The 18601-nt window shown below is 40.9% G+C and overlaps 1 protein-coding gene across 1 annotated transcript in view; it reads right to left on the reverse strand.

Moving 5' to 3' along the window:
• camsap3 (calmodulin regulated spectrin-associated protein family, member 3) overlaps positions 1-18601 on the reverse strand; it is a 28217-nt gene that overhangs the window by 7866 nt on the left and 1750 nt on the right. Inside the window, exons 2-8 of the mRNA XM_054759735.1 lie at positions 12511-12758; positions 2839-2979; positions 1624-1710; positions 1307-1339; positions 398-536; positions 189-328; positions 19-103 (exon numbers count right to left, since the gene is read on the reverse strand). Coding sequence (XP_054615710.1) covers positions 19-103; positions 189-328; positions 398-536; positions 1307-1339; positions 1624-1710; positions 2839-2979; positions 12511-12758 — 873 coding nt within the window. The remainder of the gene's footprint in view (positions 1-18; positions 104-188; positions 329-397; positions 537-1306; positions 1340-1623; positions 1711-2838; positions 2980-12510; positions 12759-18601) is intronic.

Here is an 18601-nt window from a genome sequence, read left to right on the forward strand (position 1 = left end):
ATTATTAGCAATGCATACCTAATGTGTCCACCGGCTGAACAAAGTCTGGCCTTTGCACTTCAAACCAGTGAAGCAGCTCTGCTAGGAAACTCAGCAAATTGAGCTGAAGACAGAAATAGAAACCCAAAAATTACAAAAAATGAGGTACTCATTCTTATTGTTATGTTATGACTTATGAGTGTCATTACCCGAAGCTCCTGTGGCGAGTACAGCATGTCCTCCAGGGCTAAGTGGCAGCAGCTCTTCAGGCAGCTGTCACAGAACTCACGGATGAATTGTAGGTTGTACAAGCTGTCAGTGGTTGACAGGGTCTCCTTCATGCAAACATCTTGTGGAGAGAAAACAAGAAAATGCATTAGCTGCACATTTGGTGGCATGTCAGTGTTTGGTCGGTTACCTTCAAGTCTTAGCAGGCCAGGACAGTAATAATGTATGACAGCAGCAACAGCACAGCCATTAGACAAGTCTTTGACTTCATTCACCGAAGGGAAAATGGGATTCTGCTTGGACTGAACTTTGTCCTTTCTGTAGCGGAGCTGAAACAAAAATATGGACAGCAAAAAAATTGAAATTCCCTCAGAAAATGGCAGCCAAAGATAGACAACAACTGGTGGTTAATCAGCACTGCATATCATGGCTGTTATGATATGTTAGTGGCTGTAAACACCATCAGCTATGCTGTACTCAAAAACCCCAATATGATGGAACCAAAGTTTTGGGGCTGATAAAACGTAATTACATAATAGTTTTGGTCATTGATTCAGTTTTAATTAAAAGACAAAATGATGCTATTGCACACCATTAAGTTAAATCAATGAAAAGTATTTTTTAGATTCGACTGGTTCACACTTTAACACATTAAATATTGCATATTTCGTGGTACAATATATAGTTTTTATCATTACTTTTGTTAGTGCGTATAACAGGTACGGGATGTAAGCAGATGATGTAGATAGATGTCAAAGTGGTCACAGTGTGTATGAAGAAGTGAATACATATTATTATGAAAGAACAAAAACTTTTGCAGGAAATAGTACGGCAGGTAAAAATGTGACAAAAACAAAAGAATACAGGGAGTGAGTAAGCATCTCCACTGTGCATGCACTTTTACTACATGAACCACTTCAGGGATTAAGCCTGTACCACAACATGGTGCAAAAATAAAATAAAATGTTGCAAAACACAAACAAAACTCAACAAAAAAGCAGCCTGACCTGTCAGATACTTGCTGATAAAACTGATGAAGACACTGGAGGGATGGAGGTAGAGAGGGAAGGAAACAGACAAAAGGAAGAAAGGAACTTACAGGAACTAGTTTCCAATACCAGCGTGTAGGACACTGTCAAAGAGGAGTTGAAGTAAGCGCAGGAAGGAGACGTGAGATTCAAAGGAGACACGGAAGACAGGAGCACAAAGAGAGTTTTAACAGTAGAAGTCATCCAAAGAGAAAGGACTCAAAGTGACATAGCCACCTTGTTTAGTGTCAACAATTCAAATGTGTGCTGGTGCAACAGAAAAAATTGCTTATCAGCTTGGAAATGTAGCAGAACCAGCAACATGATGCTAATACATGACGACAGTTGCATGACCCTGCACAGATTTCATGTTGAGTGGAATACTCACAGAGGGCTGAAGAGGTTGGGGTTCTCGCTCTGTGATGGTTTGCTCATTCTGGGCCCCTTCTGCAAACTCCCTCAGTTTCTGGTTTAGCTGAAAAAAATTACCAAAAGAATGTCATTAATGCCATTCTGGTGCCTAAGCTACAAATAAAAGCTCCTGGTACATATTTTCACAGGTTTATATACACTGTCTGGCCACAACATTAAAGGAATAGTTCAGATTTTATTTTTTTTACATGAAGTTTTATGACATCCCCATCAGCAGTCTAGTGCATCAACAGTGATTTACCCCCACTTCATCCCGTGAGTTGCGTTCTGGTCGGATTCAGTGATATGGACGTAGTTCCGGTTAGTTGGTGGGGCCACTTAAGTAACGACTTTGGCTTGTCAAAACAATATGCGTTCAAAAGAGTAATACATTTGCATCACAAAAATGCCTCCTCGAAAAAAATCAGACCTCACAATCGCTGGGGGTTACTTTCTCTCCCGTCGTATCCATGCGCGCTGTTGCCTGAACATTGTTGTGTATGTGTTCCATTGCTGATGAAGACAGACTCTCGCGTCGCAGCGCATCTGCATCCGCGCATGTAAACACTGTGGAACACTGTGGCCCCACCAACTAAACGGAACTACGTTCCTCATCACCAAAATCCGACCAGAACTCGGCTCACGGGACGTAGTGGTAGGTAAGTCACCGTCGACGCACTACACTGCTGAAAGAGATATCATACAACTTCATGTCAAAAAAATCGGAACTATCCGGTTAAGTACAAATGCATATCTGAGAACAGAACTGGATGATACTGATCAACTCCAGTCCTGTGGGTTGCGGTAATGTGCATTATAAAGTTAGTGCCAACTATAACACCAAAAGCGACATCTGCTGAATGCGGAGGGTATAACCGCTCCCACTTGGACCCAAATATCAGCAAACTACAACAGGGAAAAGGTTAAAAATATATTTGATCTGCATCTTTATTCAGATCTGCCACAAAATGTAGTGGATATATAGTATGTGCAGTTGTGTGTACATGTTGTAGCTTTTGTGCAATTCTGCTAAAACATGACCTCTCACTTCACATTTTCTGTGCTAATAATTTCATAATAATGCAAATTTTTGACTGACATGATATAATTTTAATAAATATAGTAATATGTTTATTATTGTGGCTGTAGCTTGCCGTGTTTCTCATGTCTTTTGAAATTGTGCAATTCTCACCCCGTTAACCCAGTGGAGCAGAGCATCTTCCCAGCTAGAATCCCCGCCCAGGAGCTCAGCAGAAGCGCCGGCCTTCACCGAAGTCACCGTCTCAGAGGCTCCCAGAGCCATCAGTGCATCGATCACGGCCAAGTGAGCGCTCTGTAAGGATGCGACAGGAGAGAAAATTGTCACAAGTGATGAAAACTCAAACATTAAAATGCAAGCATTAGTGGCAACGTCAAAGTTAGTTACAGAGTGCCTCCTCTGGGGGTCACCAGAGGGCACGTGTGAGTCAGCAGGAAAACTGACAAGGTCCTTATCCAGCAAACATGTCAGTCATTCACCGGGCTGAACTTTAGACCTGTGTTTGTTGTATGGTTCAATCATTACATTAGAAGCAGACCAGCAATATGGTTATGTGCGTGTATGAAGGTGTGCGTGCGTGCGTGTGCGCGTGTTGGGATTGTCATTCATTCCTCAGCTGCTTCCTACTTAAACATAGCTCAAGGATTTTGTGCACAGGTACCTCACACCCCTGGACTCGTTTGTTGCCATACAAAACCCTCAAAAATTAGGACACCCCATGGTATTACTCGTCTACTCCTGACGCACAGCACACAAAAGGGTGAACATTTGGCAAAAGATGCAAACCTACTCTGTTGCCTGTGCTATTATTTTCCTGACAAATACACCACATGGTGGCGCTTTTATTAAACCGGGTGAGTGGGATTGACTTGAAATTTCTCACACACCTCAAAGCGCTTCACAAAATCGGGACTGTAACTTTAGGGTGTGTAGCACACACCTTTAGGGGACTGACGTGTGTGAAATTTGAGCAACATTGGTTGAAAAGCACGGCCGCCATTAAGCGAAACATCTTTGCAGGGCCACAAGGCTAATTTAGCAACTAGATGCCCTAAGGCCATTGACCATTTCTCTAATGATTCTAAAACTTTGAGGATATCTGTGTGTATTATGTATGTATGCTAGTTTGTCTTTCAAAGCACAACCAATAGGGGGCTCCACATACAACTGTATTCCTGACATACTAAGTACATTTTCCCATACATGCCACTCATAACAGAGATCTTTCTAATGTCCAGAGCCCATTAAAGCACGCCATCACCACCATTATCAGCTCAGCGAGAGTGAGTGCTTTAACTCTATAAACCTGTTAGCTCATTAGATGTTGTGCTCCTATATGAGACAGCGACCAAGACTTGGTCTTTATTTGCTCTCTCAAATGTTTCAAATCACACTTTACTTGCATCCATTAACAAAGTGGAGCAACTGAAATAAGAGCTATAACTTCATGGACATTTTTACATGACTAAAAGTCCTCTTCTTGGAGGGGGCCTCCCTCACCTGACTAACAGCATCAGTCTCCTAATTAATTCCCACAAACACATTCTGGTCATGGGTCCAATCTTCAGTCCTGAGCCTAATCTGTACAAATCAGTGGCTGTTCCCTTTGACGTGGAATTAATTCCACTTTACAGGCCAGACATTCCTACTCAAACACACATGGGCTGGGGAGCGGATGGGTGGGAGAGGGATGGTGGCAGCCCAGCTGCATGCGTGCATGAGCCGCAAAGTGCTGACCTTTGCTGGTGACGTGCCAGCAAGCGCTTGTCTGACAGTTTAGGCCAAAACTCTGTTGATGTGCTGCCCTTCCTGACATGGTCACCAAGGGCAGGAATGCCACTTGCATGTCTGTCTCTCTGTCTCTTTCGTTCTGCAGTAGAAATGATGCTCTGCAGCAGCAAAATAGGACAAACTGGCAGTGGATGCCGCTGAAAGACTGCATAATCCTCTCAGAGGAGATCACCATCTGACCCATTCAAAGCACTCATAACCTGTTTTGGTCACAAAAAAATACATAAGAACTACTACTAGAAAAAAAGTAGCAATGTTACATTCCCAGAATAATGTTGTATTTGACGATAAATGACTTGAAATAATAACATAATACGGGAATATAATTTTTTTCTTTGTGTTTTTTAATTTTTACCCAAGTATACAATACACATGTATATTTACATCAATAAACACAGAGAACCAAGGGTATCTATAAAAATATCTATAAATATTAGGGCTGCACTGAAAATGGGAAAAATAAGCATTCATTTAACAGCAAAAAGGCATTTACGAGACTAATGTCATAGTTTTATAACATCAATATTTGGTAATAATAAAAGAATACAGTTGTAATTTTAAGAGGAAATGTAGGAATTTATTTTTTTTAAAAGTTGTCATTTTACAAGAATAAAGATTAAGTATAAGGGTCACACCAAATTTTTTTTTAAATAATGAAAAAAAGATTGAGAATATGATCCTATTTTTACATGAAAAAATCCTCATAATGTGACAATATTGTTTTTCACATGAAATAGGGGTTTTTTTTGCAAAAATTAAGAACAAAGCCAATATAATATGAGAATAACATTGGAATTCTTCTGACAATATTATTATAATAATATTATTAAATGTTAATGATGCATAAAGTTATAATTTTACGAGGAGGAAAACGGTGTAATTTTACAATAATAAAGTAATAATCATGAGAATAAAGTCATAATTTTACACCAAAATAACTTGCAATTTTACAAAAATGAATATTTGGAGAATAAAGAATGTAATTCGAGAAGGAAGGCTATCTAGGACGGCGTATTAGGGGCATCCTAAACTATTCTGCAGTCAGCTTGTTGATACGTAAAAGGTTACAGGAAAAAAAAATGTTCCTCTTATTTTTGCGGTGACTTTGCCAGATAAAACATACAGTATGCACTCGTGTGTAATTACCTGCAGCAACTTGAACTAATGAAGTATAAATGGCTGTATTTACACAAGGCGTTTTTGCCATCAAGCTACACTAAACTGCAATGTTGCCTCAACTTGCCCATTCACCCAATAATGACTTGATTAACGTCTCCAGGCGAGTACTGTAACTCATTTGTACACATAATGACGCAGCAGCAGGCACAATCGGGAGTTCACCCACGACTGAATGGTCTATGGATGATGTCAGTGATCACCTGGTTAAATAAAACATGGCCAAAGGAGATGAAAGCAGAGTTAAACAAAAGAGACGAGGGAGAGTGGCTGTGCCGTAATTAATCAGAGGAGTAATTCATGAGCAAAAAGTGCAGAATGAAAGGAGGAGGGAGTTTGTTGGTAGAATCCCCAATCCGGGGGGGGAGAACTGTCCAGTCTCCCTAATGAGAGGGACGAGAGAGGAGCCACTCTAGAATGCGCCACACACAGCCTGCCAGATCACCATGACGACCAGCCAGCTGACCCACTATGCATCTCAACAAGAAGAAGCTGCTTGCTTCTGGCTCGCAAGTATTAGTTCATTAGTGACATCAATACGCCATAAATTAGCCTCATCCTTAGAGCAATTTGGAAAAACGGCAAAAATCTGTTACCAGAGCACCAATGTAGGCAAACAACACCAGGGCACTTTTTGGGGGGGGATAATTAAGCGAGATTATCACAAGGGCAAACCCTGATTATGTCGGAAATATGACTTAAAAACACCACCCCCACCCCAGCAAGTGCCTACTGAGGGGGAAACCAACAGGGATCAGGCAGGTCTGGGGCCCACAATGGGGGATTTTGTATGGGAGTGCATCAACATACAGTACTAGTATGTATGAATATAATGAAGTAATGGGGCATTACCGAAAACAAGATACATTTCTACAGAAGTCGGTCTGTGGGATTTTTTTTTTTTATTAAATAAATAATCAACTAAGTGGCAAGTCTTCTCCTGCTGACAGACACTTGCCAGCACTGCAGTCAACCATCTGACCCTCATTACCAAATATGTTTCATAAAATACATTTCAAGGAGTATTTAGTCAGTGGTATTTTTATTTCCCCAGATGTAAAAATACATCACACTTAAGATCCTTGGGACAAAAAATGTCAGCTTACCAAAAATATCTGTAAAAACATAACACCGTAATACTTTGTTAATGGTTGTTTGCATGTGCCCTGTGTTTGACTAGTCCAGTCCAGGGTGTACCGGAGGCTCCAGCTCACCTGTGAGCCTCATGCGGACAAGCAGTACAGAAAATGAATTAATAGTTTTGTTTCCACTTTAAACAAATCAGTATTTTCGAAATACTTCTGCCTGAAACATATATGAGTCATATTTTTGGGATTTCAACCAAGGATGTTTATATAACTGTTTTTGTAATAAAAAAACAAAACCAAACAAACCTAAAGTAAAAGCATACACACCCTTATCCAGCATCAATAGTGACACACTTCTAATATCAGTAGCAAGGCATCCTTAAAGTAAACAGTAAAAAGTGAGAAAATTTGCTGCAGGCTTTGAATGGGGAAAAAGTAGCACCATCTGGTGGACACATTTAAGAACCGCCAAATTAAAATCTTAACATAAAGGTTTGTATTTGTTCATGTTAAAATACATGTGGGCTCAATTAATGTATTTCAAAGAGACATTTTTTGTTGCGAGGAACATTGTGTCGGTTTTTGTGTTGCGCTGCCCTTTTAAGCTAAAAACGAGAAAGAGAAACAGAGATGACAATTCTAAGATGTTTTAAAAACGAATATCCTCTGTCAAATCCCACCTATAGTCATTCAGCTAGATGAAAAACTGCATGGCACATAGGGCGCAGTTGACAACTACAAGTTGTTACGGCAGGGAAAAAAAGTGTTGAATTGCTAAATTGAAAGCAAACGGATGAGCTGGACGTTGAAAAGTGGGCCCGTGGATCGCAGTCTGCTGTGTCATCCAATCACAGGCCATGATGTTTAGTCTGCATGGCAGATTATCTCTAATCTTCCCATATCTTTATCCTCAATCTGAGGAGCTCCAGAGAGGCTAGAGGGACAGAGCAGCACATGCAGTACAAACATGACTGGACCAAGATTGAGGTCTCACTATCTCTTAAAAAAGACAAATGCTGAGTTGAGAGTATCCCAAATAGTGTGCTTAAAATATGTTTAGAAGATTATATAAGACACTGCCTGCACCTAGTTTCCTCGATAATAGTTAGTTATTATACTGCATAGTTAAACGGTTGGATGGTTAAAGTATTGCTTAAAAATACTTTTGAGAAAGTTTTTGCTTAATGTTTGATTAAAAAAAAAAAGTATTTGTGTAGTTTTGGTGAGCCATGATGATTCCTCTTTGGTCCTACACTGATCATATCACAGACCGTGGCATTTTATAAACAGCAGATAACCAAAGCTAGGTCATCATGGGTGACATATGTACTGTACACATGCACATGCACCCCTACTATGTTGCCTGTGCTGTTATTTTTCGGAGAAATATCCCCCATGGTGGCATGGCTATTAAACACCAAATCTGAAATATGTCACACAGCTTCATGCACAAAATGACCGCTTTAACTTTCGAGTATTTAATCAAATCACCACAACATTTGGTACACACCTTTACAGGACTGGCAAACTCATGCCTCTAAAATTAAAGCAGGATTGGTTGGAAAACATGTCCGCCATAAAGCAAAACAACAAGCTCCCTGTCATTAGAGCATAGACGTGTACCTAATGTTGTGGCCGCTTTCATACGTGACACACATTACAGATTCAGCTTTCATTTACAGCAGATTTGCCGACCGCCGCTCCAAAGCCGTTTACCGGCCAAGACCACCACCAAGGCTGCATCATGACCCACTTCCCGTCAGTGCCAACGAGGGGCAGATGAGCTCAGGACGGACAAGGCTGATGCAGCACAGCAGCGGTGAAAAAAAAAAAGAAAAGAAAAGAAAAAACAAATGGGGCATTGACAGTAGCAGCCAAAATAAGAGTTTAGTGGTTAGTGGATTTGGATCGGGGTGGTTTATGGGGTTTTATTTGGTCCGGGATGAATGAGCAACAACGGAGAGGCACGCAAGCAACACAAAGGAATTATAATAGCAACACCATGCATGAAAGTGACCTCTTATTATTTAGACTGTGTGCAAAACATTTCCGTAGAACCAGACAATGTTGATCATAACCTGACACACGATCGCACGTACATATGCTGATTATATTATGTTGAATGTATCCCAACACGTCATTTCACTTGTAAATACTCCCCCATTTGCATCTCTGTAAATATCCTTACATTTGCACTAACTGCATTTCATTGGCTCGGAACGTGTACCCTGCACAAAAACAATAATGATGTCTCTGTTATAAAGACACTAATGCACAATAATAACACATTCCAGAAATGATAGACTATGAACTACTTATTACTTCATTAGAAAATCCATCTTGTGCCCTGAATGTGAGAGCTGGATTAGCTTCCAAAGTATTTGCAGTGCCCCAAATCCTGCTTCTATTAAAACCTCATTTCAGTGGGCACAGTGATAAATGTGCATTTTCCAACACACATGGAAAAGTGTCACACACTAAACCACCAGTTCAACACGAGGGGAAAAGAGACCCACATCTTAGGAGTAGGACCTTAAAAAAACAGCAAAGCCCTTGTGACAAATAGAGCAGTGGTTTCCAAACATTTTACAGTGGCTGCACACTGCACACACACACAAAAAAAAGCATCCACCTTTTGTCTTAATTAACTTGAAATACTGAACAAAATTAATTGGGTTAATTAATTTTATAGAAATTTCGGAGCAAAAATGTGTATTTTGCATGGTTACACAATGGCTATGGTTTAAGTCTGCATATTAATTTAATACCAAATTGAAGGGTAAAGTTTAGCAATCATGATAAAGCAGTATCTGAAGTACAAAAATACATACAACCAAGGATAAAGCCTCATTTTACGGGGGATTGCCACTCACAGTGACTGGTTTTCACCGCTGCGCCGTGCGGGGATTGGAATATCAATATAAATTAAATCTTCAAAAGTTAAACACTTATTTCTTCATATGATGCACACAGAGCAATTACCAACTTCGTGCTGCGTCCCCTCTCTGCTCCATTCTCCTTGCACCATGAGCCGTTCAGGGGCACTCGTCATTTTGAGTGTTAGGCGCTAATTGTTTTTCATTTTTATTCACGTACACCCTACTACAATTGCCGTACGTCTGTGGGTACGCGTACCCTACTTTGGGAACCTAGGAAATAGAGGATCTTTGATGGGCGTATTTGCAGTATGTTCTCAAAAACAGCAGAGCACTCCTGTCACATAGAGGATCCTGGACTAGCATTTTTGCATTAGATGCTTAACAACAGCAAAGTGCTTCAGTCATATAGAGGATCTTTGACAAGCATTTTTGCAGTACGTCCTTAAAAACAGCAGAGGTTGTCAATTGGAGGATCTAAGACTAGCATTTTCGCAATACTATATGCCCTTAAAAACAGAATAGCAATCCTGTCATCGAGAAGATCTTTGACTCGCAGTTTTGCAATAGGTCCTTAAAAACTGCAGAGTGATTCTGTCATATAGAGGAATTTTGACTAATGTTTTTGCAGTAGGTCCTGAAACAGCCTTTAAAAAAAGTCTGGACAATCCACGAAGGCAGGAGAAACGTTACACCTGACCATAATAGCTACAAGACGTCAACATACTGTATGTAATTATAAAGGCTTCCTCTCTTCTGGGAAGACTTTCCCAAATATTTTGAATGTTTTGGTCAGTTGTCAACTTAGACATCACTAATGTTGGACTTGAGAAATGATCTTCCTCGCAATCTCTGTTCTGGTTCATCCCAAAACTGTTTGATGGGGTTGGCTTTCAAGTGCTCCCACACCAAACTCATCCAAGCATGGCTTAATGGGCCTTGCTTTGTGCACTGCAAACAAGTCTGAATACGTTGGTCCTTGTAGTACATGTCAAAAACAGGTTCCCACTGAGAAGAGAAAGGTGGCAAAAACAAAACATAAAACAGTCTTTGAGACAACTTAATGTGCCGTGTGAACGAGGAGAGGAGAGCGACGACAGCGAGAAAGAGGCTTATTGTCAAAAGAGGATGAGAGGACAAACCAGTTTCTCTTGACTACACTTACAGGGCCCAGCCCGGAGTGTTCTAGCGACACAAGATCCCGAGTTTCACTAGAATAGTTTGCTATTGTACTGATGGAGCATCCATTGTAACGCCCTCTACACAATCTGGAACCCAACCAGAGATCCTCCTACACATGTAGGAATGCTACATCTTTTTTACCTGGATGTTCTGTAACAAAAGAAAGGTAAAACACAACGTATATCGACTCACAAGCTGATAAGTTCTGGTTAAACAAGCAAGGCTAAGCAAAACGGTTGACTCAATTTTTACGCCACAATCGTTGAGTGGAAAAAGCTTGTGGCTGTTGTCGGGCCTGGCAGCTGGATGTACTCATCCTCTAGGGATAAGGAGCAGGGTCAATGTAAAGGAAGGAGGGGGAAGGGAGCACAGATGAATGAGCGGGGGTCTTTTGGCAGTCATTTAATCCCACAAATCAAAGCGTAAACAAGACCCAAATTCAACAGAGACCAGTAGAATCGGTGGGCACTAGTCAAGTCGACAACAAACACACAGACTTTAATTTTTTCATTAAATTAAATTAATATTCAATTAGAATTACAATTTTTCCAAAAATAAAACTACAATTTTAATTTAAAAAATTGGATTAAAAATGACATTACACTGGATTACAGTCATCTCTGGCCACTTCGCGGACTCCACTCTATCATCAGTTTTTCAAAAATATATTAATTTATAAATCATGCTGTTTCGTGTTTGAATACAGTCTATTATTGGCCAAAAAATATATATATTGAAGCAAGTTGTATTTTTTTGTGTAAATTAAGCATTTCCAACCATAAAAATGGCTAAATGAGCTAAAATGCAACTATAAAAGCATTCAGAAGATGCATTCAAAGACGTTGTGAACGATATGTAGCATTCTACACCGGTCACTTTGTGTCAGTTAGGCTATTGTTGCAGTCGGAATCTAAGATAAAACTCAACTCTGAACCCCTGATGTCGCTTCCTGTCCGCCTGCCACTTAGCTCCCCTAGGGAACACTTTTACAGCAACACACACAGGCACAAGTCTTATTTATGTCTTAAATGGCTTATTTTCTTTTGTCTTATTTTCTTTCTTATTCATGTCTACTATATTGACTAACGGTGACCATAGGGATGTTAGTTCATGTCCAGAGGCTTCTTATGTTAAAAAATGTATTTAGAAAGTCGTAAACAGGTTTTCTATGCTTGAAGTATGAAAATATTCTATATATAAACAAGCAGTCTTACTTTGCGGAAAAAAACACTTATCACGGTCGGGTCTGGAATGAAATGAGTGATTACTGTATCAAATTACAATTAAGTTTAACTGAAAAACGATTTATTAAAATTTGTTTACAGCGGTGTGGAAATGGATTTCAGGATTCAAAGTTTTAAATAATTACGCTACCTTATATACCCAAGAATAATATTACAAATTAGAGCCAGTCATACTTTTTTACATGTGGCTTTTCATCTTATACAGTAGAGTGTGGGGCCCCAAAGAGCTCTATCCTCAGACCCTATTCACTTTACGCTTAAGCACTTCATTAGGTACATGTACATATTCTAATGGCAACTTAAAATTTAAACCTTGCCTCACAATAATGAATAGATTTCAACATATTTCGAAAAGCCACAATTCTTTGCCACAGCTCTTGCATTGGATCTCATTTGATTGTACAGGCGTACCTAATGCCGTCGCCCTTGTTTCTTAAGCCTACTGTACTCTGTATCAGGAATTCTTACCATTTTGATGGGCTTATGTCGGAGGTCCACGTCAGTCACCGACACCAGGCCTCTCTCAGCGAGCAGCTGCAGCAGGGCGACGTTGTCTTTGGGCTGCACCTCGGCTCGCCCGTCGCCCAGCAGCAGAAGGCTGTAGGTGCGGCAGTAGAGCTCAGAGGACTGCAGGAGACGAGCAACGGGAGGTTTAAGGTGCTCCTGCTCATACTGGTCACAGTAGAAGGGATCTCGCAGCTCAGCAGGGACATTCTCTATAGGGAGCGATACAGTACAAACATAGGGAGAGTTAAGTGTGGTCTTGGAGTGGAAAAGAACTCTCAAGCTACAGGAGACGCCATGATGATATGTTGTAGGGATATCATTATTAAAACATGCCCCCCACTGGGTTGAGGGAATTAACTCGACAACTGAGCTCAAATCTTTTGGGTGAGCAGCAAAAATATCAAGGTCACTAGGACATGATGAGCTCAGGGATGCTCTCCTTCTGGTTTCTACCCTTATGTGTCCTTTAATAAACTGAATACATCTCAGACAAGCAAAGAACTGAAATGTGCAGCTTTTCTAAACACAGAGAAAATTGTGAGACAATGCAAGAGAAAGTGCCGAGCGACTGTAGAGGCCTTCTGAAGAGACCTGCATCATATCTGCTCCGACTGGTTTCCCTGCAAACAGAATTCTAAACAAACAAACACACACACACACACACACTTGACACGCCTTCTTTTAAACTGGTTCCTCTGCATACGGACTAGGCCAGAAGCAAACTCAACAAAGACACACACACACACACAGAGAGAGAGAGGACTACACTCCAGAATGAAAGGTAGCTATGCAAAATACATTGCACGTACAAAGGTATCGGGACACATTGATTTGTTAAATCAATCAGGAGGTGGGATACATTGATCCGGATCGTAATTATTCATCTTGGGAAGCCCAAGAACCCTGACCTCAACCCAACCCTGTCAATCACTGTTGAAGCCGTTGAAGCAGGAAAATAAGACATGTTCCTTCCCCTGTAGGTGTAATGGGCAGGCGTTCAAATACTTAAATTCACTTTAAAAGGACATGGGTAAACTGAAAGTGTGTCTGGGTGCTCTAGATTACACCTAACCGTGTAAACAATGGGAGGCGATTAGGAGGCAGGGAGGGAGGCGTTGCAGTATCATGTCATGTAATTGTTAAGTCACGTAAGTGATCTGCGTGGTATCAAGACAACAGAACGCCCAGCTTTACAGTTTAAACAACAATAGCCACGTTGGAGTCGCATGGTTCAGTGGTGCTGCCAAACTGCGGTGTCCACATTCGTGCTGTAAGCGCTGAGTAACCCCAACACACACAAACACAAAAAAACATTGCCAGAAGGCAAAGTAGGATGCAAATGCCAGAACTCATTAGACTGGTGGAAAAAGGAGACAGATAGATATCATGATGTCACGAAAAGACAACCACTGCCACTCATGAGGGTGGGGTGGGGGCTGGGGGGAGGGGGGAGAAATCGACCAGGCAAATAAAAATCCAGTGGTCACAGTTGAGATGTGCTGGGTTGGCCTATATGGCATTGATCCTCTGCTTCACTCGGAGCTCATTGAGCGATTGAGCTTGCCTGCCCGCTTGTGTCACAGCAATCAACACACGCAAACAATCAGACGAGCGCAGACGCAATTTTTAACAAGGACTGTCACGATCACTGGAAAAAATAGGACTCTCACTTGTGATCCTATTGAGGACATGGTATCGAAAATGGATGGCTGGATCGCGACAATTCACAATCACATCAGTTAACTGAAGGCAGAAGACCTAGAGCCCCGGTCACCATACGTTAATTAAAACCAAATGAACCCAAATGAGCAAGCATTTGGCGACAGAGGTAAATCCTCAAACCAAATACACACACAGTGTGGGGCGGCCTAGACTCTCGTAGAGAAACAGAAAAACACCACTTCCAAACTGTTGGAATAAATGACAATATCTTGGTAAGATGCCAAATTCATATTCAAGGGGCCTAATCAAAGCAACATCCACTCATCAATTTTCTATCGCACTTGTCCTTGTTAGGGTCAAGGTTGAGTGGGAGCCTATCCCAGCTGACTTTGGGCAAGAGGTACACCCTGGACTGGTCGCCAGTCAATCACAGGGCACATACTGTACATAGACAAACAATCACACATTCACAATTACGCCAATGGACAATTTGGAGTGTCCAATTCACATACATGCACGTGTGTGGAATGTGAGAGGAAGTCTGGTTACAGGGGGAAAACCCATGCATGGGAAGAACATGCAAACAACACACAGAGATTCAAATCCTCAATCTCCTGAGGCCACTGTGCCGCTTACAAAGCATGACTACCCAGGCGAAAACGTCCACATTTTTGGGGAGACCACGCAAACTCCACACAGAGATGTTCTAATGGTGATTAAAACCTGGATGGCTTAAAAATTAAGTTAAGAAGTGTGTCTTTATTCTTTTGTCTACACAGTGCAACACTGGAGAAGGAGAAAATCCTATTATTTCCCATCCAAAATATCATGCAAAAGTCCAAATGAAGACTCAGCACATTCATTCCTGCTTGCTGACTAACTGCTCCTCACTATGCTGCTACTTTGTTTGGAACACATCCTGTTGCCCTCCATATCACACTGTGACATACAGTGGCCCTTGTATCACACCAGCCGAGGAGCCTTAAATTGTATTACAAGGCCACAGGGCACAGGAGTGTTAGCCTGTCGATTGAATTACAGCAGCCTGAGAGGAGGCTTCACAGACGGTGCAACAGTGACAGAATCCATGCATTTACAGTATCTCTGCACGGTATCCACTATCCTAGCCTACAGGCGTCTTCAGGTTACACACTCACTCATAACAAGGCTTCTGTTTGAGCAAGTTGTTGTTGTTGTACTGTGACCTTTGTCCTCCATGTGTAGCGTTCTTACACGGATCAGTGCCGGGGTGGGCAGTAGCTTGAAAGTACGTAGCATACAGTCTTATACAGTATACTAAAGGGTGTAAAGTGTAAACATCAATATCAAGGTAACATCCTGCTCACATCCGTGTCCCTCCTCCCACTGCTGACTTGCCATAGCGACCGCTGGTGAGAGGATGAGCAATCATTCCGAGAGGAATTAGAGCGGCTTGTTAGCTTGGGTGGAGCTGAGATGCTAAAGCATTTTTTTTTAAGAATTACACATGAAAAATTATGACAGAAACCTTGGAATGTACTCTATGTAAAGCTTTTCCAATTCTCTGACACATCTATTCCATTAAACTAGAGTCTCCTATACAAAAGCCAATAACTGCCTGGGTATCTAACTAGCACCGGTTCAAAAAACACTGGCGTCAACAGTTGTGGCTGTAGGCAACCTCCTGATGTAGTTTTATTTTTTGAAGTATCATGAGTGGTCAGCATCCAGCAGCTTTATATACCTCTGTACACGCTATAAAACATTGTTTTGCGCTCCTCAGCTGTTGGTGTGAAACAGATACCGTACTGTTTACAATGAACTCATCAGCGCTATTAATGGTGGCTGAGCAGTTTGCGCCATACCGCTTTTACAACATTGCTTCTGCTGCTGCTGTGTTGCGCAACATACTTGTTAATAATATACCATATGGTCAAACAGCTTTGTTTCACTTTCTCACGCACGCCAAATCATTATTAGAGTGACAAATCTAAGTTATATATAATGACTTTGTACATTCTGTAAATGAAAGCTTCTCTCCTATTATTGTCCGATTCCAATTAACACTCCTTCCTCTTTCTGGTTTAAGTAAATAAAGTCCCCGGCTATAATTACAGCATTTACGGGAGACCTCTACAGTCGCACAACTTGGGAGATGTTACAGCTTGCGTAGCAGTATAGACTTACTATGCAATGAAAATGAGCAAAGACACCGTCATGACTGTCTAGCTATCTGGCAACACGAGTGAGTAGCAAGATAATTGTGTCTTGCCTACAGTCAAACATGTTGGTGGAGGTTCATGTTCTGCTGATTGCTGAAAAACATTAAATAAATACATTAATCAATTAATTAAGTTGTTTAAAAAATTTTTATTTGTCATATAATAAAAAAAAACGACACGACACAGCGGCGCCAGTCCCATGCAGCCCACCACTACAGCTTAAGAAAATCCTCGGGGAAACCCTGCATAGTAACTTACTATTAACTTATTTTTACGCTTGTATGTATGACAAACTTAGGTTCAATATATGATACAGTGGTGTGAAAATGTGTTCCATTTGGCGCAGCAAGTCTTCCAAGACCATCACACTACCACCACCATATTTTACTGTTGGTATGATGTTCCTTTTCTGAAATGCGGCCATTACTTTTGCGCCAGATGTAATGGGACACGCATCTTCAAGAAAATTCAACTTTTGTCTCGTCAGATCACAGAGTATTTTCCAAAAGGTCTTGGGGATCATCAAGATGTTTTCTGGTAAAATTGGGACGAGCCTTAATGTTCTTTTTGTTCAGCAGTGGTTTTCGTCTTCAAACTCTGCTATGCAGGCCGCTTCTGTCTTTCTTATGGTGGCGGCAAGAACACTGACCTTAACTGAGGCAAGTGAGGCCTGCACTTCTTTGGATGTTGTTGTGGGGTCTTTTGTGACTTCTTGGATGAGTTGCCGCTGCCCTCTTAGGGTAATTTTGGTTTAGGAAGGTTCAGGGGGGGGCAATCACTTTTTCCACACAGGGCCATGTAGGTTTGGATTTTTAATTAATAATACAAAGTTTAATTTAAAAACTGCACTTTGTCTTCAGTTGTGTTGTCATTGACTAATATTGACATTTGTTTGACGATCTGAAACATTTAAGTGCGGCAAACATGCAAAAAAAAAAAAAAAGAAATCAGGAACCAAATATGAAATTTCAGTCACAAATGTAATAAAAAATGTAGAAAACGATCAACTCTTCCATGAATAAAGCATAAATCTTAGAGGCAAAAGACAAAAAGAGTCTTCCTGATGAACTTTCCAGCTACGAGCATCTTTGTCCGAACAGGTGATTCAAGAGTTTCTGGTCTCATTCCAGTGTAAACGCCACAAAGTAAGCAGTGGAGTCATTATCTGAGCCATTATCTGTCACATCACTTGTGATGAGCCGGCGCCAAGGTTAAATCCAAAATTCCGTCCTCACACCACCTCGTCACCTTCACCTTGATGCAAAACATAGTGAAGTTCCGTGTCAGGATAATAAGACACTGCCTGGAAGGTGCTTAGCTGACACATACCGACCAAGCCAGTAGCCCTACTATAGATTGACACTCACAGCAGGACACACATTAGGCGTATCTGCACAATTATATTTATATGTACAGTGTCAGTCCATGTTTCTGCAATACATTACATTGTATCATTCTTGTAAATTTAGGTAATTTGGGACTATTAGAAACACTTCTTAAAGCACATGGGTGTAATCTGACGTTATGCAGATTAGATGATGATAATAAATGCATCATTAAATGATTATGTGTCAATCAGATGTGAGCATAATTATCTTTGTTAAGGTTAGGCAAGAATAAAGTTTTGAATAGCGAGCCTCCCTCGGAGAACATAATACAGCTGGGCCCTTCCTTACGCCCGGAAAAACTGACTTTGTTGGAGGATATATTGTGACTTTCTCACAGTAGGAACTACAATTCAAATCATTTTGCCTTTAAACATAATTGTTAAGTTATGTTTGCGGGTTTGAAAAATGTTTCTTTATTTTCCTCCCAGGGAAGCCCCACCTCACACTTTGACAACCACATCTTTATGACCAAACATTTGATCAATTAAATAAAATAAAGGATCATTTTTATATACTGTTCCCATACATTAAGCAGCAAAACATTATATAGAAAGTAATTAGGATATTATATAGTTCTGGAACTCCACACATATAAAACAAAGCGGGTGGATCAAACAGTTATAGGGAATACCCAATCTGAGTGCTGTAATGTCCAACAACAAGGATCTGCCGCAATAGTATTATCACAGTCCTGTCATGAGGATGTCTCTGTGTTTTTAACTCTAATTAGGACCTGGAGCACCGAAGAACCAGACGCCCTGGCCGCCCTCTCGTCGCCATGTTGTCTGTTTTCCCCTCTCA

This window comes from Dunckerocampus dactyliophorus, chromosome 18 (assembly GCF_027744805.1).
Source record: "Dunckerocampus dactyliophorus isolate RoL2022-P2 chromosome 18, RoL_Ddac_1.1, whole genome shotgun sequence".
NCBI classification, from domain to species: domain Eukaryota; kingdom Metazoa; phylum Chordata; class Actinopteri; order Syngnathiformes; family Syngnathidae; genus Dunckerocampus; species Dunckerocampus dactyliophorus.